This window comes from Vespa velutina, chromosome 25, assembly GCF_912470025.1.
Source record: "Vespa velutina chromosome 25, iVesVel2.1, whole genome shotgun sequence".
NCBI lineage: Eukaryota > Metazoa > Arthropoda > Insecta > Hymenoptera > Vespidae > Vespa > Vespa velutina.
The window spans coordinates 1,988,299-2,010,710 of record NC_062212.1 but is presented as its reverse complement, the minus strand read 5'-3'; the positions used below and the strand labels follow the sequence as shown (position 1 = coordinate 2,010,710).

General features: G+C 24.1%; 4 protein-coding genes across 5 annotated transcripts; 1 reads left to right on the top strand and 3 right to left on the bottom strand.

Moving 5' to 3' along the window:
• Window positions 1-651: 651 nt before the first annotated feature.
• Window positions 652-6,453, bottom strand: LOC124957268 (odorant receptor 85c-like). The gene is made up of 8 exons (XM_047514126.1): window positions 6,205-6,453; window positions 5,739-5,821; window positions 4,527-4,974; window positions 3,269-3,554; window positions 2,491-2,590; window positions 2,273-2,383; window positions 1,124-1,279; window positions 652-1,038 (listed from the first exon to the last, which is right to left on the bottom strand). Exons 2-8 carry the CDS (start codon window positions 5,754-5,756, stop codon window positions 988-990), a joined length of 1,170 nt encoding a protein of 389 aa, XP_047370082.1. The 5' UTR covers window positions 5,757-5,821; window positions 6,205-6,453; the 3' UTR covers window positions 652-987.
• A 792-nt stretch (window positions 6,454-7,245) lies between these two features.
• Window positions 7,246-13,016, bottom strand: LOC124957267 (odorant receptor 10a-like). 2 transcript variants are annotated; one of them, XM_047514124.1, is made up of 8 exons: window positions 12,985-13,016; window positions 11,346-11,793; window positions 10,275-10,560; window positions 9,406-9,505; window positions 9,192-9,302; window positions 8,080-8,197; window positions 7,415-7,561; window positions 7,246-7,288 (listed from the first exon to the last, which is right to left on the bottom strand). In XM_047514124.1, the coding sequence occupies exons 1-7, from the start codon at window positions 13,000-13,002 to the stop codon at window positions 7,449-7,451; spliced, it is 1,194 nt and encodes a 397-aa protein (XP_047370080.1). In that variant the 5' UTR covers window positions 13,003-13,016; the 3' UTR covers window positions 7,246-7,288; window positions 7,415-7,448. The 2 variants fall into 2 exon arrangements, with proteins under 2 accessions (XP_047370080.1, XP_047370081.1); XM_047514125.1 differs by lacking the exons at window positions 7,246-7,288; window positions 7,415-7,561 and adding an exon at window positions 7,863-7,944 and having other exon boundaries at window positions 8,042-8,197.
• A 1,238-nt stretch (window positions 13,017-14,254) lies between these two features.
• On the bottom strand, window positions 14,255-19,983 carry LOC124957270 (odorant receptor 82a-like). The gene is made up of 7 exons (XM_047514127.1): window positions 19,920-19,983; window positions 18,115-18,562; window positions 16,894-17,179; window positions 15,960-16,059; window positions 15,727-15,837; window positions 14,580-14,735; window positions 14,255-14,449 (listed from the first exon to the last, which is right to left on the bottom strand). The coding sequence occupies exons 1-7, from the start codon at window positions 19,935-19,937 to the stop codon at window positions 14,399-14,401; spliced, it is 1,170 nt and encodes a 389-aa protein (XP_047370083.1). The 5' UTR covers window positions 19,938-19,983; the 3' UTR covers window positions 14,255-14,398.
• Window positions 19,984-21,273: 1,290 nt separating this feature from the next.
• Window positions 21,274-22,202, top strand: LOC124957223 (histone-lysine N-methyltransferase SETMAR-like). Its single transcript, XM_047514061.1, has 3 exons — window positions 21,274-21,394; window positions 21,449-21,744; window positions 21,888-22,202. Exons 1-3 carry the CDS (start codon window positions 21,274-21,276, stop codon window positions 22,200-22,202), a joined length of 732 nt encoding a protein of 243 aa, XP_047370017.1.
• Window positions 22,203-22,412: the final 210 nt, after the last annotated feature.

Here is a 22,412-nt window from a genome sequence, read left to right as displayed (position 1 = left end):
AGACCTTCCATAGAGTTTACCCCTTTTTTCAAATAACTTATATCCTGTTTCCTGGTTATATTCAAAGTTTTTATTTCTATGATGTTCGTCATAAGGATAGTTTCGTTATGAAATAACAGACACTATAACGATCTACTTATGGTTGTTACATTGTGATTATTAGGCAAATGTTAATTGTACGTTGTAAAATGCGTAACGATTGAAAGACATTCGTTCGTATTAATTGATAAGAAAAATATCGATGTGAAAAAGTTTGAAAATATCCATACATTTCCAACGTCTATAACCCTATCTTCTTCTATATATCTCTCAATTGTCATAACTACATGGTGAACTTTGTCCTACGATAATTACGTGCATTATACTCACCATAATACGTCAAGATTGTAATCAATTATCGACAACGAAAGAATCACGTTCTTATATACGAATTGAAATAGAAAAATCAATAGAAGGACTAACAATACTAATCGTCGATATATTCAATCGCATATACATCTTATTTATTGAATATCGAGTGAGTAAAATAATTTATATTATTTTTTCTTAGATGAAGATTTTATTATATTAGGATTTTATAATATAATAAAAATGTGTACATATATTTTTATAATATATATATATATATATATTATATTATATTTAGTACGATATACACGACAAGATTTCCGTTTGAGATATCACGATCGACGTAAAGTTCAAAAATTTTGTCTATTATTAAATAATGCACGTTAATTTATATTAATATTCGCAAAAAAGAAATGATGTTGGATTAACGCGAAAAAAGAAAGTATGAAAAAAAAATGAAACGGATATTTGTCTTTCTTTCTCTTCTTTTTTTTTTCGTTTTGTTTGTTTTTCTTTTTTTTTTTTTTTTGTTTTTTTTAATAAAAAGTGCACCAACTGATTTAGAACGATGTTTAATTAATAGAAGAAATAAAAGTGTTCTCTTTAATAAGTGAACCTAAAAAGAATACAAAAAAATCTTCACAGAAGTGTTCGCAGTAATGACAGATATCCCATCGTAGTTTTGAGAATCTATAAAACATTTTAACGAGTAATATACTTTAACGTTAACTTAAATATAGGTAGGAAAAATTTTGGTTTTTTCTGAAATACTTACGTCGGTAAACGAGGCCAATGATAGAACGAAAAATTTACCGGACGTTAGTTGCTGTGGTGTCTTCATTCGCAACATGCAAATTTGAACCATTTTTAAATTCACTGGTGACACGTTATACCACTCGTAACGATAAAATGCATTGCTCAGGCTCAAACTCTAAATTTTTTTTTAATAATTTCAATTGTTAATAGATATCGAAGGATTGAATATATTACAGAGTGTCCTATCGAATTTGATCGCAATAAATTTGTTCTTTTTTATTTTCAAATATTATAAGGTACTCCCATAAGTCGTAAATATAATTTAATAAATACAAATCATGTATAGTTCGACTCAAGTATCTGATGTATTCGAAAAAAAAAATTTTTCTTGTCGTATATTGTAAAGCAGCAATTGAAAAATTTCAAAAAGAAAAGAAAAGAAAAGAAATCATTGTTTATAAAAATTAATCTATTTGTTTCATTTATAATAAATAAATTTTCGTCAAATAAATTGATGTTAAAATAAAAAATTATAAGTAACTGAATCAATTACATACTGGGTGTACAAATTCTAAAGGATATAACAATACATATGCGATATCACTGTATCTATAAACAAATTTTTCAAATAAAATTCTCTACGTTTTGGAAGAGAAATGTGATTTTGTTAAAATCAAACATCCCGTATATAAAAATATCACTTAATATATATTAATAATTCATTTTAGTCATTTAATTTAATTTACGTGATACTTAATTTTTTAAAAATGATTAATAAATTTATTTAAATATATAACAAATCTGTCATTAGAAATATATAATAAATAATATTACTTAATGTATCAACAAAATTAATATTAATTATCATTACGAAATTAAATATTGAACGATCTTAATTATTGCTATTGTAATACTTATTAATTAATTAAACTTTATTCAGTTTCGAAATAAAAATTATAGATTTATTAATAAATACGTATTTGTTTGTAACAATGATCCGTTCATTCCATTATTTTATGAAATCAAAGAAAAATAAATTAATTGTAATAATAAATTTACGGATAAATATTCATTGAGAAATTAAAATATTTTTAATAGAAACGAAACAATTTTACAGGCGAACAAATTAAATATGGCACCCTTTATTTGATCCATTAATTTCACTTACTTCCTGAATTAGACACTCGCCGATGTAACAATAAACAAACAATGTACACAATGTGCTCGTAGCATAAAAACAGAATATGAATAACGTTAATCCTTCTTTGTTCACAGAGTTCTATAAGAAAATAGTAAACATTTAAAAGAAAAAAGAAAGAAAAAAAAAATAAACATCAGAGATATTCATTACATTAGCGCATTAACAGATCAACGCTTATTAGATACCAGAATTGTATTATAACCAGATGCACAAAGTTGAAACGTTGATCCCATTAATTGTTGCAATATTATTACATTAAAATTATCTTCCAATGTTTTTGCTTGCCTAAAAGGAAAAGAAAAAAAATCCAAAATAAAATATATAAATCACTTACGTAACACTATTACAGATTTAATATCATAAATAAAATAGAAAAATATTTATTATTTTGCATATGTGACTGAGATTATAATTTTTTATTTAGTTATATTATCTTTCTCGTTCGTATAAAATGAAATATTCACATTTTAAAATCGTACAGAGAATATATATATATATATTTTTTTTTTTTCTAAATAATAATATAGAGCATTTATAATATTATATTAATTATTTATATTTATATGTTTGTTGGATAATCGTATGCATCTTTTGTTTTTCTCTTGTAATACATTTTAATCATTTTGATCACGGAAAAAAAAAAAAAAGAAAAAAAAAAGAAAAAAAAACACAAAGCTAAGTTTCAATTATTGAATAACGACCTTGAAAACTTTCATCGAATAAAGACACCATAATTACCATGGATATTTCATCGATAAAATCGAAAAAAGTTCTTCTAATCATAAATGACATTGAATTTACGAGAAAAGAAATTTTTGATCTATATCGATCGTCCGATTGTAAAATAATCCAGATATCAATTTATTGTATTACATTCGAAATAGAAAAAAAAAAAAAGAAAAAAGAAAAAAAAAAAAAATTATCATTATATTCAAGAAAATTATCTTATCAATTTGTATTTACCTTATCAATTTGTAATGCCGTAATACAAGTTCTCTTATATTACATTGAAATGCATTAGAATCGTCGAGAATTTCTCTGAGCATACAACTAAGTATTCCAAATTGTGCGGTAATATGAAATGAAAGATTGGCGAACAAACAATCAAATCCAACGAAACCTAATACAATACTCGGTACTACCAACATCTGATAAATACAGAGAAAAATATAGATCCTAATGTCGCGTATATCGACGATGGTTCGTGTTTTGTACGGTAGTTTGTAACTCAATGATGAATTTCTCATCGCTGCAAAAAAAAAAAAAAAATGAAATATAATATATAATAAAAAAATATATAATTCATATAAAATACAAATACAATAATTCATATAACACATGTATGATTTATATATTATGTTGGAAACTATGAAACGGGTGTTTTTCATTAGTTATTTCTTTTCATTCAACGACCGTTTCATAGTTTCCAACCCTAATAATATAAGTATCAGGTTGGAAACTATGAAACGGACGTTTTTCTTTAGTTATTTATATTCATTCAACGGCCGTTTCATAGTTTCCAACCCTAATAATAATATATATAAATTTCATATATTAAATTAACGAAAATGAAATTGAAATGAATTAGGAAACGATAATTGTGATTAGAATGTGTCGATCGCGAAGATAAAAGAAAATATTGGACACTTGGAATATTCATTTAATTAATTATGATATTATTATTATTATTATTATTGACGTTATATTGTAAATTAATTTTAATGTTTTTCTATTTTCAAAATTAAAAGCCATAGTATGTTAATTATCAATGCCTATTATAAGAATGTCTTGTATATATATATTTTTTTTTTTTTTTTATTTTTTTTCATTGAATATTATGATCGTTTGCATTTGAATGAAGTCGATTAATTTGAATGATAATTGATTAAAACCGTTGAAATAATGAATCCAAAAAAAGGAAAAAAAAAGAAGTTGAAAAAATACGACATTTCAGAAAAGAAAATATTAAAGAGTCATGAAACTTTCGGTTTTAATCAGAAATCAGAGATTATTTATCACATTATTAAAATATATTTTTCACTTGAAATATTTCTTTTCATTTCATTTGTTCCTAAGAATGAAGACATTCAAGTTTCATATTTTTTGTAATATAAATCCATAAACGCACGATAAATCAATAGAATTAATGAAATTATAATAAATTATCTCTAATTAATAAATAAAAATTATCTCTTGAATAAATTTGATAGAACAATTTTACCCATTTGCACGTTAGGCAACAAAGCACGAATGTAATAAGATGATGTTGCAAAAGTCATAGTTGGTACTGCCACTAAAAGATAATATTTCGCCAATTTGGTATATTTCATGAATATAAATCTCTTCTCGATAGTATTGTAATTGTCGACGATGAAATTATTTTTTACTTCGACGAGTAAACTTCTTAATGATCGTCTATTCATCCAGCATGTTGTTATTTTCGTTAGCGTCATTAAGAGCAATACGTTTTCGGTGAAAATTGCCATATTAACTTCGATATCGTGTTTACTATGTGTCAATTCGGCAAATGTAAATGAACAATGTAAGAAAAGATATATGAAAAAAAAAAGAAATAGAGCATTAGAAATCTCGAGTGGCCAAATTCCAACATATTTCAATAATTGTCTGTTCCATAGCAACGACTTCATTGCTTCAGTTACGTCTATTGCCTGTAATAATAATAATAATAGTAATAATAATAATAATAATAATAATAATAATAATAATAATAATAATAATAATATATGTATGTATGTATATATATATATATAGATAAAAATTAGTAAATAATTGAAAAAGATATAATAAAATATTAGAAATAAAACAAGAAACTTATGAAATAAGTAATAAACGCAATAGGAAAAAAAAAATCAATAGGAACAAGTCATTGTAAGAACTTTTACAATTATTACGTGTCACTTATCTTTATCATTATAAAAAAAAAAATTCTTTAAAAATAATTTAAAAATCATTTAAAAAATTTAATTTAAAAATTCAAGTAATTTAAATCTTTAATTTGAACATAAAGTTCATTTATGTTTTGTAAGATAAAAAAAAAAACAAAACAAAAATATCGTATGCAAATTTATTGATTATTGAAAAAGAAATCGATTAAATATGACGACCAATGGAAAATCCATTACGATTCAATAACAAAATCAATCAAAACAAATTTTAATTGAATATAAATTATTAAATCTAAAAAAAGAAAATAAAGAGAAAAAAAATTTGTTATGAGATTAATTCCACTCAAATGTCATCGTGTTAATAATAAAATCTATATATTAATAAATGATATCATATGTTAATGATTGGAAAAAAAAAAAGAAAAAAGAGAGAAAGAGAAAAAAAAAATATACAAGAAAAATATAAATTATTCACAAGAAAAATATGAATAAGTGTAACGAGAAAAAAAAAATATTATCCGTCTTACTTCTATTTTTGTCTTCATGTTATCCCTTTGAAGGTTCACAACTGACTGACATTAAAACGGTCGAACAACCCCCGTTGTAAACTCTGTTTCGAAATAAGAAAAAAAAGAAAAAGGATTAGAAATGAATAGTTAAATAATATAATCAGGCAGAAGCAAAAAAAAAAAAAAAAGGAAAAAAGTTTTACGGGAAAAAAACGTATTAGAAAATTGATCGATTGAGTGTATCACGTTGATATAGGGGTTGACTATCTACAGATAAAATATTTATTCAACTATATCCAATGTACTTGGAAAACATTTAGTAACTGCTTGGTTAAAAAAAAAAAAAAGAGAAAAAAAAGAAAGAAAGGGGGGAGGACATCATCATTGCTGCAATTCTCGTTCGCACAAAGTTTTTCTTATTTTTTTTTTTTTTTCTTTTTTCTTTTTTCTTTTCTCTTTTCTACGTCCGTTTATTCGCTCGTACAAGGGGATTGTTGATATCGTCGTCGCGAAAGAAAGTTTCACGTAAAGTAACTTTTCCATTGGGGTGTTAGGGTAACGACGATAAAGACCTTCCATCATGTATACCCCGCTTCTTTATATGTTGCATCCTATTTCCTCGTTAGATTCAAAGTTTCTCTTTTTTATGGTGTTCGTCATATGAATACTATCGGTTGAACTGAGAAACACTATAGCAATCTTCTTGTCGTCGTTTCATTGTGATCATTTTGAATGTGTTAAGTGTACGTCGTACGATGCTTACGATTGAAACGCGTCCGTTCGAATTAATTGATAAGAAAAATATCAACGTGAACAAGTTTGAAAATATCCATACATTTCCAACGTTCATATCTATCTTCTTCTATATCTATATATATATATATATATATCTATCAATTGCCATAACTTGGTGGTGAACTTTGTCCTACGATAATTACGTGCATTATACTAACCGTAATAAGTTCAAGTTTGTAATCAATTATCGACAATAAGAGAACGGTGTTCTTACGTTCGAATTGAAGCAAAAAAATCAATACAATGATAATCAATAATATTTGACATGTTCAATCGCATGTACATCTTATTTGTTGAATACTGAGTGAGTAGTATAATTTTTATTATTATTATTGTTATATATTAATTATATTAAGATTATATAATATAATTAAAAAAAAATATATATATATATATATTATATTTAGTATAATATACTAAGATTTCGTGACCGTCATGGGAATTCAAAGAATTGTTTATGATTAAACAATGAGCATTAATTTATATTAAAAGTCGCGATAAAATGATGACGAATTAACGAAAAGACAAAAAAAGAGATATGAAAAAAATAAGGAACGGAAATATTTTCTTTTCTTTCTCCTTTTCTTTTTTTCTTTCTTGTTTTTTTTTTTTTTTTTATATCGAAAAAAATATCAACTGATTTAGAACGACGTTTAATTATTATTAAATATAATAGTGTTCTCGTTAATAAGTGGATCAAATAAAAATAAAAAGTAATTTTTATAGGAATGTTCAGTAGTAATGATAGATATCCCCATCGTGATTTTGAGAATCTATAAAACAAGTTAATGAGTAATATTAATTTAATATAATAATTTTTAAATTGTAATATTAATTTAAATGTAAATTATAGATTTTTCTTTCTTTTTTTTTTCTTGTTCTTTCTTTTAAATACTTACGTCGATAAATTGAGCCAATGATAGGACGAAAAATTTATCGGAAGTTGATTGTTAGGATTTCTTCATTTGCAACGTGCAAAAAATCGTTGAAAACGAGAATGAAAAATAATGGCGAACGAACTACGCCATTTTTGAGTTGTCTATAACCTAAAAATTTAACTGAATATTCATGAAATTAGACAATTTCAAGGAAATATTGGATAATAATCTATTTCATTTTGGTATATCATTGAAATGAACAATTGAATAAATTTAACAATTATCAAAAAGCAGATTAAGGTAAATAAAAGAAAACTTCATATATGATTTTAATCATATGTGTATATATATATACATATATATACATATATATATATATATTTTTTTTTTTTCATTATTATTATTATTATTAAAAAGAGAATCAGTCGATTTTAAAAGGATATTTAATTATTATGAAAATTAAAAGTGACCTTAATAATAAATGGATTAAAAGAAATTCTTCACATAAATGTTCGTACTAATGACAGATATCCCATCGTAGTTTTGATAATCTATAAGACAGGTTAACGAGTAACAGATTGTAATATTAATTTAAATAAAAAATTGTTGTATCATTTAATATTAATTGTTCTTTTTCTAATCACTTACGTCGGTAAAGGAGGCCAATGATAGGACGAAAAATTTACCGGAAGTTAATTGTTCTGGTCTTTTCATTCGCATCAAACAAATGTTAATCATTTTTAAGTTCATAGGTGACACGTTATACCACTCGTAACGATAAATTGCGTTGCTCAGGCTCAAACTCTAAATATTTTTTAAATAATTTCAATTGTTAATAGATATCGAAGGATTGAGTATATTACTGAGTGTCCTATCTAATTTGATCGCAATAAATTTGTTCTTTTTTATTTTCAAATATTATAAGGTACTCCCATAAGTCGTAAATATAATTTAATAAATACAAATCATGTATAGTTCGACTCAAGTATCTGATGTATTCGAAAAAAAATATTTTTCTTGTCGTATATTGTAAAGCAGCATTTGAAAAATTTCAAAAAGAAAAGAAAACAAAAGAAATCATTGTTTATAAAAATTAATCTATTTGTTTCATTTATAATAAATAAATTTTCGTCAAATAAATTGATGTTAAAATAAAAAATTATAAGTAATTGAATCAATTACATACTGGGTGTACAAATTCTAAAGGATATAACAATACATATCCGATATCACTGGATCTATAAATAAATTTTTCAAATAAAATTTTCTACGTTTTGGAAGAGAAATGTGATTTTGTTAAAATCAAACATCCTGTATATAAAAATATCACTTAATATATATTAATAATTCATTTTAATCATTTAATTTAATTTACGTGATACTTAATTTTTTAAAAATGATTAATAAATTTATTTAAATATATAACAAATCTGTCATTAGAAATATATAATAAATAATATTACTTAATGTATCAAAAAAATTAATATTAATTATCATTACGAAATTAAATATTGAACGATCTTAAATATAACTATTGTAATACTCATTTATTGATTAAACATCATTCAGTTTCGAAATAAAAATTATAGATTTATTAATAAATACGTATTTGTTTGTAACAATGATCCGTTCATTCCATTATTTTATAAAATCAAAGAGAAATAAATTAATTGTAATAATAAATTTACGGATAAATATTCATTAAGAAATTAAAATATTTTTAATAGAAACGAAACAATTTTACAGGCGAACAAATTAAATATGACACTCTGTTATCTTGTAAATTAATTTTAATTACTTCCTGAATAAGACATTCGCCGATGTAACAATAAGTAATCAATGTACTCAATGTGTTCATAGCATAAAAATTAAATACCATCACCGTCAATGCTTGACTGTTTACTGAGCCCTGAAGAAAATTGTAAACATTAAAAAAAAAAAAAAGAAAAAATAATAAATATCAGAGTTATTCTATTACATTACTGCATTAACATGTCACGCATAATAGGTACCAAAAGTGTATTGTAACCGGATGCACAAAGTTGAAACGTTGATCCCATCAATTGTTGTAATATTATTACATTGTAATTATCTTCCAAAGATTTTGCTTGTCTAAAAAAATTGTTATGTCGAGTAAAATATATGATACATTTATGTAACACGATGATAGATGTAATGTGATAAATAAAACATAAAAAATATTGATATATACATTTGTCACTGAGATTATAATATTTTGTTTAGGTATATCTTTTCTCTTCGTACAGAATGAATAAGGTCACGTTAAAATCGTACAGAGAAGAAATTGGATATATATTTCAAGAAAATAATACGTAACATTAATTATTTATATCAATAATATATTTTGTCGAATAATTAAATGCGAATTTTTTTGTTCTTTCTTTCTTTCTTTTTTGTTTTTTTTTTTTTTCTTTTAATAAATTTTAATCGTCGGAGAATTTATTTTGATCTCAATAAATAATACTTCAAAGAGAATCTACTTGTCCTTTTGTTCATGTGAAATATGTGAACGTTATAAAATCGAAAAATATTGTTTTCTGTTCGAAAAAAAAATAGCACAGAAGTCTTTTTGAAAAATAACCATGTAAACTTATCAAAAATAAAGATACGATAATTGCGACGACATTTTATCATTTGAATCGAACAATTAACGTTCGAAAAATTTGTCATTCATAAATGACTTTGAATTAATATAAAAAGAAAAAAAAAAAAAAAATATGTAACCTGCGTTGCTGATCGATCGTCGTTTTATAACATGATCTATATATCAATTTTTTTTATTCCATTGGATTTATAAAAAAAAAAAAGATTTTTTTTGTTATATTTAAAAAAAAATTACCTCATATCAATTTGTTTTTACCTTATCAATTTGTAATGCCGAAGTACAAGTTCCCTTATATTACATTGGAATGTTTTAGAGTCATCGAGAATTTCTCTGAGCATACAACTAAGAATTCCAAATTGTGCGGTAATATGAAATGCGAGATTTGCGAACAAACAATCAAATCCAACGTAACCTAATATAATAGTTGGTACTAACAACACTTGATAAATGCAGAGACAAACATAGATCCTAATGTCGTATATATCGACAATGGTTTCTGTTTTGTACGGTGGTTTGTAACTCAATGATGAATTTTTTATCACTGTAACGTAATAAAATATAATATATAATAAAAATATATATATATATATATAATTTATATAAAATACGAATAAAATAATTCATATAATATATGTACGATTTATATAACAATATATATGAATTTCATATATTTTATTCAGAAAAAAAAAATTTAGATGCGATTAGGAGGGATAATTGATATTTAGAATATGTCGATTCGGAGTAAAAGAAAATATTGGACAATTCGAATATTTATCGAATTATTTATTACTTATTTATTTATTTATTATTAATTATTTTTTTTTTTCTTTTTATTGTTGTTATTGTAAATTAATTTTCAAATTTGTCCTTTTTCAAATTTAAAGCTATAATAAGTTAGTAAACATACTTATTGTTGAATTGTTTCATATATTCTCTTTCATTTTTTTTATTGAATATTAAGATCGTTTTTACTCGAAAGAAATCAATTAATTCGGATGATAGTTGATTAAATCATTGAAATAATTTAATAAAAAAAAAAAAAAGTTAAAAAAATACATTTAAAAACAAAAAAAAAATATACTAAAGAGCCATAAAACTTCCGGCTTGAATCCAAACATTTTTTATTAAAATATATTTTTCACACGAAAATATAAAACAGTGCTTAATATATATATATATATAAATTTCTTTTTTCTTCACATTTGCTTCTAAGAAAAGAGATTTTCAAAATTCATAATTTTGTAATCACACTGCATACGTAAATAAATGAATAAAATAGTAATTAATAAAATTATCTCTTGTATAAATTTGATTAGAACGATTTACCCATTTGTACATTAGGCAGCAATGCATGGATATAATATGTTACAGTGGTACAAATCATCGTTGTTAGAGCAACTAAAAAATAATATTTCGCCAATCTACTATACTTCATGAATATGAATCTCTTCTCAAACGTATTGTACTTGTCGACGTTGAAATTATTTTGTACTTCAGCGAGCAAACGTCCTAATGATTCTCTGTTTAACCAGCACATCAATACTTTCGTTAGCACCATTAGGTGCAATACGTTTTCCGTAAAAAATTCCATATTAGCTTCGAAATCATTTTTACCATTTCTCAATTCGATAATTGACAATAAATTATGTAAGAAAAGATAAAAAAAATAAAGAAGAAAATGGATATAAGAAATCTCGAGTGGCCAAATTCCAATATATTTTAGCAATAATCTGTTCCATGCTAAAGACTTCATTGCTTCGGTTACATTTATTGCCTGTAATAATAATAATAATAATAATAATAATAATAATAATAATAATAATAATAATAATAATAATAATAACAACAATAATATATATATATATGTATGTATATGTAAATACATATATATATATATATACATATATATGTTTGTGTGCGTGTGTGTGTGTGTGTAGATAAAAATTAATAAATAATTAGAATTATAAGAAATAAAATAAAATGAATTTTTTAAATAAATAATAAAAGTAGAGAGGAAAAAAAGATCAAAAGAAAAATCATTTCAATGAACTTTTACAACCACTATGTGTCAATTTTCTTCGTGGCAATAACGAGAAATTTTTTTTGTATTTTAAAAAAAAAAATAAGTAAATGAGAAACAAAATAATTTAGATAAATTCGAAAACAAATTAAATTTTCATTTTGTGAAAAGAAAAAAAGAAATAATCGTGCACAAATTTAATTATTGCAGAAAAAAAAATTCCATAAATATGGCTATCAATGGAAAAACTATTATATTTATAAAAATATAAATTATTAAATTCAGAAAAAAAAGGGAAAAGAAAAAAAATTATTGTTAAACTAATTTCATTTCAATCTTATCATATTAATAATGAAATGTATATATTAAATAATATTTTACCATTTGGCCAAAAGAAACAAAAATATTATTGAAAGAAATTTTATAATAACTATATGACCTTCTATTATGATAATAAACAAACATTATTTGATAATAAAAATAACAAATAAAAAATTATATTAAACCTCTAAATTGAAAAATTGAATTCACGGAAGAAAAAAATTAACATGAACAAATCTTATTGATTCGAAAAAAAGGAAGAAAATTTTATAAATATGACGATCTAAAAAAAAAAAAAAAAGAAAAAAAAATAAACAGCCATTACAATAAAATTCCAAAATCAATACGATCAATTTTAATTATAAAATACAATTTATTAAAATCAAAATTAAAGAAAACAAAAAATTCTTATGAGATTAATGTCATTCCAACGTCATCATATTAATAACAAAACCAATATATTAATAATATACCAACGTATGATAGAAAAAAAAAAAAAAAAAGAAACAAAAAGTATACAAAAAAAATATAAATAAAATATAAACAATATATACGTGTGATTTCAAAATTACACATTGCACTAGATATAACAATGTAACGAAAGAAAATATTATTCATGCTTACTTCTATTTTTTTCTCCATGTTATCCCTTTGAAGGTTTACAACTGACTGACAGGAAAACGATCGATCAACCTCCGTTGTAAACTCCTTTTTGAAGGAAAAAAAAAAAAAGGGGGTTAGAAATGCACGTTTGAATAATATAGTCAACCAGGAGAGAGAACGAAAAATGAAGAAAGTTCGTCCGTGACATTCGACTGGGGTAAAAAAAAGTATCAGAAAAAAATATTAGAAAATTGATCGGTTAATCTCATTGATATAAAGGGGGTTGACGATCTAACGATCAAATATTTATTAAATTTTACGTGATGTGCGTTGGAAAAAAAGAAATTTAGCAACTACTTCGAATAAAAGTAAAAAAAAAAAAAAAAAAAAGGAAAGAAAAGAGAAAAGAAAAGAAACCTCGTTGCTAGAACTTAAACTCGCACGACATATTCTCTTCCTACCCTTTTTTATACTTATTTTTCTATGTCCGTTTATTCGCTCGTGGAGGGGATTATTGATAACGACGTCGTAGCGAAAGAAAGTTTCAAGTTAAAGTAACTTCTTTCATTGGGATGTTAGGGTAATGACGATAAAGACCTTCCATCGGAGTTTACCCCTTTTTCTAAAAAGTTATATCCTGTTTCCTGGTTAAACTCAAAGTTTTTTCCTTTTTACGATTGTTCGTCGTAATAATAAGATCGAATGAAAAATAACAGACACTCGTAACAATCTTCTTTTCATTCGTTCATTATTATCATTGTACAAGTTTTAATTGTACGTTCGTAGAATGTGTAACGATGGAAATGCATTCGTTCGAATTAATTCATAAGAAAAATTTCAATGTGAACAAGTTTGAAAATATCCATTCATTACCTACCTCCATACGTATCTATACTTCTATGTATCAATCAATTCCCATAACTTTATGGTGAAGTTTGTCCTACGATAACTAAGTGCATCCATACTCTACGTAATACTTCAAGTTTCTAATCAATTTATCGACAATATAAGGACGACGTTTTTTTTATTCGAATTAAAGCAAAAAAAAAAAAAAAAAAAAAAGAAAAGAAATCAGTATAAGGATAATCAATACTATTCGTCGGTACGTTCAATCGGTATATACAAATTATTTATTGTTATACCGGGTAAGTTGAATAATTTTTATTATTGTTGTTATATATTATTACATTAATATTACATAACGTAATAAAAAATACATTCGTTTATTTATATGAACTATATATATATATATATATATATTTAATATAATATATACAAAAGGATTTTTTGCTTAGATTTCGTGGCAGACGTGAAATTTTGTTTTTTTTTTTTTAATTAAATAATCTATCAAGCAAATTATCAACATTTAATTATTAGAAAAAAAATTAATGTATTCTCTTTATTAAGTGGACTAAAGTAGAATAAAAAGAAATCTTCAAAGAACGGTTCGCAGTAGAGACAGATATCCCATTGTAGTTTTGAGAATCTAAAAAAAAAAAAAAAAAAAAGAAAAAAAAAAGAAACAGTATAACGGGTGACATATTTTAACATTAACTTAAGTATAAGTAGAAGAATTGTTTTTTTTTTGTTTTTTTTTTTTTTTTCTAATCACTTACGTCGGTAAAGGAGGCCAATGATAGGACGAAAAATTTACCGGATGTTAATTGCTCCGGTATCATCATTCGCAACATACAAATTGTTATCATTCTTAAGTTCGTAGGTGACACGTTATACCACTCGTAACGATAAAATGCATTGCTCAGGTTCGAACTCTAAATTTTGAAAAAAATTTCAATGATTTAATAAATACCAAGAGATTGCATATATTACTGTGTGTCTTATCGAATTATATTCGCTATAAATTTATTTTTATATTTTCAAATATTACAAGGTAATCGTCATATAAGTCATAATTATGATTTAATAAATACAAATTATGTTTGGTTCGATTCAAGTATCTGATGTAAAAAAAAATATTTTTGTTCTATATTATAAAGCAGGATTTGAAAATTTCTAAAAAGAAATGGAAAGAAAAGAAATTTTTATTTATAAAAATTAATACATTTTTCTCATTTAGAATAAATAAATTTTCGTCAAATAAATTGATGTTAAAATAAAAAATTAAAAATAACTGAATCAATTACATACTGGGTGTACAAATTTTAAAGGATATAACAATATATATATATTAGATTTCACTGGATCTATAAAGAAATGTTTCAAATAAAATTTTCTACGTTTTGGCAGAGAAATGTGATTTTGTTAAAATCAAACATCCTGTATATAAAAATATCAATAAATATATATTAATAATTCATTTTAATCATTTAATTTAATTTACGTGATACTTAATTTTTTAAAAATGATTAATAAATTTATTTAAAAATATAACAAATCTGTCATTAGAAATATATAATAAATAATATTACTTAATGTATCAAACTAATTAATATTAATTATCATTACGAAATTAAATATTGAACGATCTTAAATATAACTATTGTAATACTTATTAATTAATTAAACATCATTCAGTTTCGAAATAAAAATTATAGATTTATTAATAAATACGTATTTGTTTGTAACAATGATCCGTTCATTCCATTATTTTATGAAATCAAAGAAAAATAAATTAATTGTAATAATAAATTTACGGATAAATATTCATTGAGAAATTAAAATATTTTTAATAGAAACGAAACAATTTTACAGGCGAACAAATTAAATATGGCACCCTTTATTTGATCCATTAATTTCACTTACTTCCTGAATTAGACACTCGCCGATGTAACAATAAACAAACAATGTACTCAATGTATTAGTAGCATAAAAATTGAATACAATCACCGTAAATATTTCACTGCTTACTGAGCCCTGAATTGTAAATATCAGGAAAAAAAAAGGGAAAAAAAAAAAAGAAAAGAGAAAAGAATAGAAATAAACATCAAAGATATTCGTTATATTTAATTAATTAACATAATACATGTAATAGTTACCAGAAGTGTATGATAACCAGATGCACAAAGTTGAAATGTTGTACCCATTAATTGTTGCAATATTATTGTATTAAAATTATCTTCCAAAGTTTTTGCTTGTCTAAAAAAAATACAAATTACATACATACATATATATATATATATATACATATATATATATATACATATATATATATATACATATATATATATATACATATATATATATATGTAATATGACATTTACATAATACGATTATTAATGTAATATGATAAATCAAATATAAAAAATATTTGTTACAGATATCTTAATTTTTTCATTAGATATTTCTTTATCTTCGTACAGATCGAATTGTTCAAATTCTAAAATAGTAGCGAGAAAAAATCGGATACATTTCAAGAAAATAATACGTAACATTAATTATTTATATCAATAATATATTTTGTCGGATAATTAAATGCGAATTTTTTTTTCTTTCTATCTTTTTTTTTTTTTTTTTTTTTTCTTTTAATAAATTTTAATCGTCGGAGAATTTATTTCGATCTCGATAAATAATACTTCAAAGAGAATTTACTTGTCCTTTTGTTCATGTGAAATATGTGAACGTTATAAAATCGAAAAATATTGTTTTCTGTTCGAAAAAAAAATAGCACAGAAGTCTTCTTGAAAAATAACCATGTAAACTTATCAAAAATAAAGATACGATAATTGCGACGACATTTTATCATTTGAATCGAACAATTAACGTTCGACAAATTTGTCATTCATAAATGACTTTGAATTAATATAAAAAGAAAAAAAAAAAAAAATATGTAACCTGCGTTGCTGATCGATCGTCGCTTTATAACATGATCTATATATCAATTTTTTTTATTCCATTGGATTTATAAAAAAAAAAAAGATTTTTTTTGTTATATTTAAAAAAAAATTACCTTATATCAATTTTGTTTTTACCTTATCAATTTGTAATGCCGAAGTACAAGTTCCTTCATATTACGTTGAAAATCATCAGAGTCGTCGAGAATTTCTTTGAGCATAGAACAAAGAATTCCAAATTGTGCGGCAACATGAAATGCGAGATTTGCGAATAAACAATCAAATCCAACGTAACCTAATATAATAGCCGGTAATAAGAATAATTGATAAATACAGAAACAAGCATAGATCTTAATGTCGTATATATCGACAATGGTTTCTGTTTTGTACGGTGGTTTATAAGTCAATGATGAATTTGGTATCACTGTAACGTAATAAAATATAATATATAATAAAAAAATATATATATATATATATAATTTATATAAAATACGAATAAAATAATTCATGTAATATATGTACGATTTATATAACAATATATATGAATTTCATATATTTTATTTAGAAAAAAAAAATTTAGATGCGATTAGGAGGAATAATTGTGATTTAGAATATGTCGATTCGGAGTAAAAGAAAATATTGGACAATTCGAATATTTATCGAATTATTTATTACTTATTTATTTATTTATTATTAATTATTTTGTTTTTTTGCTTTTTATTATTGTCATTGTAAATTAATTTCAAAGTTTTTCTTTTTTATAATTTAATATTCCTAATAAGTTAATCACTATATTTATTATAGGATTTTTTCGTATATTCTCTTTCATTTTTTTTTTTTTTATTGAATATCAAGATTGTTATCATTTGAAAGAAATGGATTAATTCGAATAGTAGTTGATTAAACCATCGAAATAATTTAATAAAAAAAGAAAAAGTTAAAAAAAAATACGGCATTCCAAAAAAAAGAAAAAAAAAAAGTACTAAAGAGTCATTAAATTTTCGTTTTGAATTGGAAGTCGGATATTTTATTCCGCATTAAAATATTTCTTTAATATTAAATATTTCATTAAAATAATTAATTAAATTGTAATTAATAAAAATTTTGATTAATTAAAATATTAAATATTTTTTTACCACATGAAAACATGAAACATTGCATTACATGAATGTATATAAATTTTGTTCTCTTTTGGTTTGCTACAAAAAAAGAAAAGAAAAAAAAAAAAGAAAAAAAAAAAAAAAAAGGAAGATATTCAACATAATTTCATAATTTTTTAATCACTCTTTATACGTACGTAAATGAATAAAATAGCAATTAATAAAATTATCTCTTATATAAATTTGATAGAACGTTTACCCATTTTCACGCTTAATCTCAATTCGTTCAAATAATAAAAAACAGTGCCGCAAGCCATTGAAGTAACTGCTATCAACAAATAATATTTCGCCAATTTGCTATATTTCATGAAAATAAATCTTTTCTCGAATGTATTATACTTATCGACGTAAAAATTATTTTGTATTTCGATGAGCAAACGTCCTAATGCTTGTCTATTTATCCAGCACGTAGTCATTTTCGATAGCGTCATTAGAATTAATAAAACTTCGCTAAATATTGCAAGGAAATAATTGAAATCGTATTTACGATGAGTCATTTCGGCTAATGCAAAGGAACAATGTAATAAAAGATAAATAAAAAAAAAGATAAATAGAGCATTGGAAACTTCGAGGGGCCAAATTCCAACGCATTTAAGTAATAGTCTGTTCCATATTATTGACTTCATTGCTTCGGTTACGTCAATTGTCTGTAATAATAATAATAAATATATTTATTTATATATATATATATATATAAAAATTAATAAATACTTGAAAAAGATATAATAAATTATTAGAAATGAAATAAAGATTATTTAGTAATTATAGTCTAAAAAAAATATTATATAATGTTATTTTAATGATTTCGTTAATACGAAAAAAATTGGCAGCTGGTAATAATAATTAAATAAAAAAAAATAAATTTATTAATATTTATAATATATTATTATAAGTTTATATTAACTGGTGATATTATTTTCTTTTTCTATTTAATGAATAAATATAAAATATATAATTAATATAAGATACATATACGCATATGCAAGATTTATCAACTTCACGATTCATCCCTTTTTTTATATAATTTGAAAAAGAAAAAATAATTTTTCACATTAGTGGTTAATGATTCTTTTTCTATGGATTACAATCAAAAAGTATTTTTTTTTTTTTTTTTTTATAATCAGTATGATTATTTAGTATTTTAATCACGTCTAATTAATATTCACTAATACATTTTAATTGTTAACATAATATTTTCTTTTGTGCTACAATCATTATTTCATCGAGTTATAGGAAATAATTAATTAAAATAAAAAAATTTTGAAAAAGAAAACAAATATTATCAAAAAAAAAAAAAAAACGAATTAAATACATGATCATTATAATTTAATGTACCAGAAAAATTACAAATTTATTTCGTAAAAAAAATACCAACGATATTGTAACACAAAAGCAATAAAAAAAAACAAATCAAAAGTAAAAGTTATTGCATAACATTAACAATTATTCTGTCCCTTCTTCTTTCATATTTTAATAATAAAAAATAATAATTTTGTTGCAACAAAAATAAATAACAAGCGAAATGAGTGAGATCACCAATTTAAAAATACAATTCAATTGCGCTTAGAAAGAGAAAAAAAGAAATTTTCGTGAATTACTTATTCATTATAAAAAAAAAAAAAAAAAAAAAAAAAAAAAAAAAAATTATATACACATGGCGATGTAAGAAAATCTAACACAGTATACTTTTTAAATCAATAAGATCACTTATCATTAAAATATAATTTAATTAAATCCAGCTATACACACACACACACAAACACACACGCACACACAAAATTGTATCTGACTTAATTCCTTTTCAATATCACCAAATTAACAATAAAACCAATAGAATAATAATATTATATCATCTGTCTAAAAAAAAGAAAAAAGCAATATTGACTGTAAACAAACAAAAAAAAAATACTTAAATAATATATAAACGATATGTACGTGCAATTTCAAAATTATATGAAACACATATGTAAAAGTATACGGATAAAATAATATTATCCATCTTACTTCTATTTTTTTCTCCATGTTATCCCTTTGAAGGTTCACAATTGACTGACAGTAAAACGTTCGATCAACCTCCGTTGTAAACTCCTTTTTGAAGGAAAAGAAAAGGGTTATAAATGCACATTTGAATAATATAATCAGCTAGGAGAGAGAAAAAAAAATGAAGGAAGTTTGTCCGTGACGGGGGAAAAAAAAAATCCATTAGAGAATTGATCGTTTAACTGTGTCTCTTTGATACGAGGGGTTGACGATTTAAAGATTTAAATATTTATACAATTTTTTACCTGATGTACGTCGGAAAATGTTTAGCGACTACCTCGATAAAACAAAAAAAAAAAAAAGAAAAAAAAGAAAAGAAAAGAAAAGAAAAAAAAAACTTTATTGTTACAACTCTCATTCGCACATTTTCTCTTCCGTTTTGTTTTTTTCTCTTTCTTTTCTTTATTTTTTTTTTTTTCTTTTTCTTTTTTACGTCCATTTATTTCGCTCGTACAAGGGGTTGTTGATGTCGTCCTAGCGAAAGAAAGTTTTACGTAAAGTAACTTTTCCATTGGGGTGTTAGGGTGACAACGATAAAGATCTTCCACCGAGTTTACCCCTTTTTTCTAATAAGTTATATCCTATTTCCTGGTTATATTCAAAGTTTTTATTTCTATGATGTCCGTCATATGTATAGTATCGAATGAAATAACAGACACTATAACGATCTACTTATCGTTGCTACATTGTGATTATTATGCAAATGTTAATTGTACGTTGTAAAATGCGTAACGATTGAAAGGCATTCGTTCGTATTAATTGATAAGAAAAATATCGATGTGAAAAAGTTTGAAAATATTCATACATTTCCAACGTCTATAACCCTATCTTCTTCTATATATCTATCAATTGCCATAACTTCATGGTGAACTTTGTCCTACGATAATTACGTGTATTATACTCACCGTAATACTCAACTTCAAGTTTACAATCAATTATCGACGATAAGAGGTCAGTATTCTCATGTTCCCCAATTGATCAATGAAAAATCAATAAAAAGGATGTTATTTGTTGACTATGTTCAATAGCATGTACTGTTTATTTCGTAAGTATAATAATTGTTACTATTGTTCTTATATATATATATATTATTATATTAATATTATATATATATATATATATATATATATATATATATATTGGGTTGTTCGGAAAGTAATTTCATTTTTTTTCCCGACAAAGGATTTAATTGTATTTTTTTGTACCTAACTTCACACTTAAGCCGCATAATTTTTTTGAGAGCTGATATGGCAAGGCTTGTGTATGAAAAAGTCCAATTGATTCTACGCAGTAGTTTTTGGTTGATGCCCTTTTAAATATGAAGAGCAATAAGCAGCATTTTCGTCATATATTACTTTTTTACTATAGAAGAGGTAAAAATGCTGTTCAAGTTAGAAAGAAATTAACCAATGTGTATGGAGAAGATGTGTTGACAGTACGTCAGTGCTAGAACTGGTTTGCAAAATTTCGATCCGACAATTTTGATGTCGAAGATGCACCAAGTTCTGAAAGGCCAGTTGAAGCTGATAAAGACACGATAAAGCCATTAGTTGATGCAAACCGGCAAATAACAACACGTGAGATCGGTGAGAGGTTGAATTTATCAAATTCAACTGTTTATGATTACTTGAAAGGCCTGGGTTTAACCCCGAAGCTCGATATATGGGTTCCCCATGTTCTCACAGAGAGAAATTTCTGTCGTCGCGTTGACGTCTGTGATTCGCTTCTCAAACGTCATGAGGATGATCCATTTTTGAAGCGCATCATTACTGGGAACGAAAAATGGGTCGTATATAACAATGTCAAACGCAAGAGATCATGGAGCAAAAAAGATGAATCGGCTTAAAGCATTTCCAAAGGCAATATCCATCAGAAAAGGTGATGCTGTCTGTTTGATGGGATTTTAAAGAAATCGTTTTTTTTTCTTTTGAGATTTTACCGGATAACACAACAATTAATTCGGAAGTCTACTGTCATCAGCTGGACAAACTGAATGATGCACTTCAACAGAAAAGGACAGAATTAATCAACAGAAAAGGTGTAGTGTTCCACCAAGATAATGCGAGATCTCATACAAGTTTGGTCTCTCGCCAAAAATTTTTACAGCTTGAATGGGATACAATGCCACATCCACCATATTCTCCAGATCTGGCACCTTTGGATTATTATTTGTTCCGATCATTGCAAAATTTTTTAGACGGTGAAACCTTCACTTCAAATGAGAAGGTCAAAAACCACCTCGATTAGTTTTTTGCCAGCAAAGACCCAAAAATTTTATGAGCGTGGAATCATGCTACTACCAGAAAGATGGCAAAAGGTATTGGACCAGAATGGCCAATATATAATTTAATAAAATATTTGTTCATTATTATTTTGAAAATTGTTTTTCATTTTCACAAAAAAAAAAACGAAGTGACTTTCCGAACGATCCAATATATATATTTATCTATGTATATC

Coding starts and splice junctions, on each gene's coding strand:
- LOC124957268 (XM_047514126.1), bottom strand. Junction 3,555..4,526: donor GTTGCCTAACGTGCAAATGG/GTAAAATTGTTC, acceptor TTTTTTTTGCAG/CGATGAGAAATTCATCATTG. Junction 2,384..2,490: donor CTGGTTATAATACAATTCTG/GTATCTAATAAG, acceptor ATTTTCTTATAG/AACTCTGTGAACAAAGAAGG.
- LOC124957267 (XM_047514124.1), bottom strand. Junction 9,506..10,274: donor CGGCATTACAAATTGATAAG/GTAAAAACAAAT, acceptor CAATTTTTTTAG/ACAAGCAAAATCTTTGGAAG. Junction 7,562..8,079: donor ACCAGAACAATTAACTTCCG/GTAAATTTTTCG, acceptor TTAAATTTTTAG/GTTATAGACAACTCAAAAAT.
- LOC124957270 (XM_047514127.1), bottom strand. Junction 15,838..15,959: donor CTGGTTATCATACACTTCTG/GTAACTATTACA, acceptor TTTACAATTCAG/GGCTCAGTAAGCAGTGAAAT. Junction 14,736..15,726: donor GCGAGTGTCTAATTCAGGAA/GTAAGTGAAATT, acceptor TTCAAAATTTAG/AGTTCGAACCTGAGCAATGC.
- LOC124957223 (XM_047514061.1), top strand. CDS start 21,274: ATGAAGAGCAATAAGCAGCATTTTCGTCATATATTACTTTTTTACTAT. Junction 21,395..21,448: donor AGAAGATGTGTTGACAGTAC/GTCAGTGCTAGA, acceptor TTGATGTCGAAG/ATGCACCAAGTTCTGAAAGG. Junction 21,745..21,887: donor CTGGGAACGAAAAATGGGTC/GTATATAACAAT, acceptor TTTTCTTTTGAG/ATTTTACCGGATAACACAAC.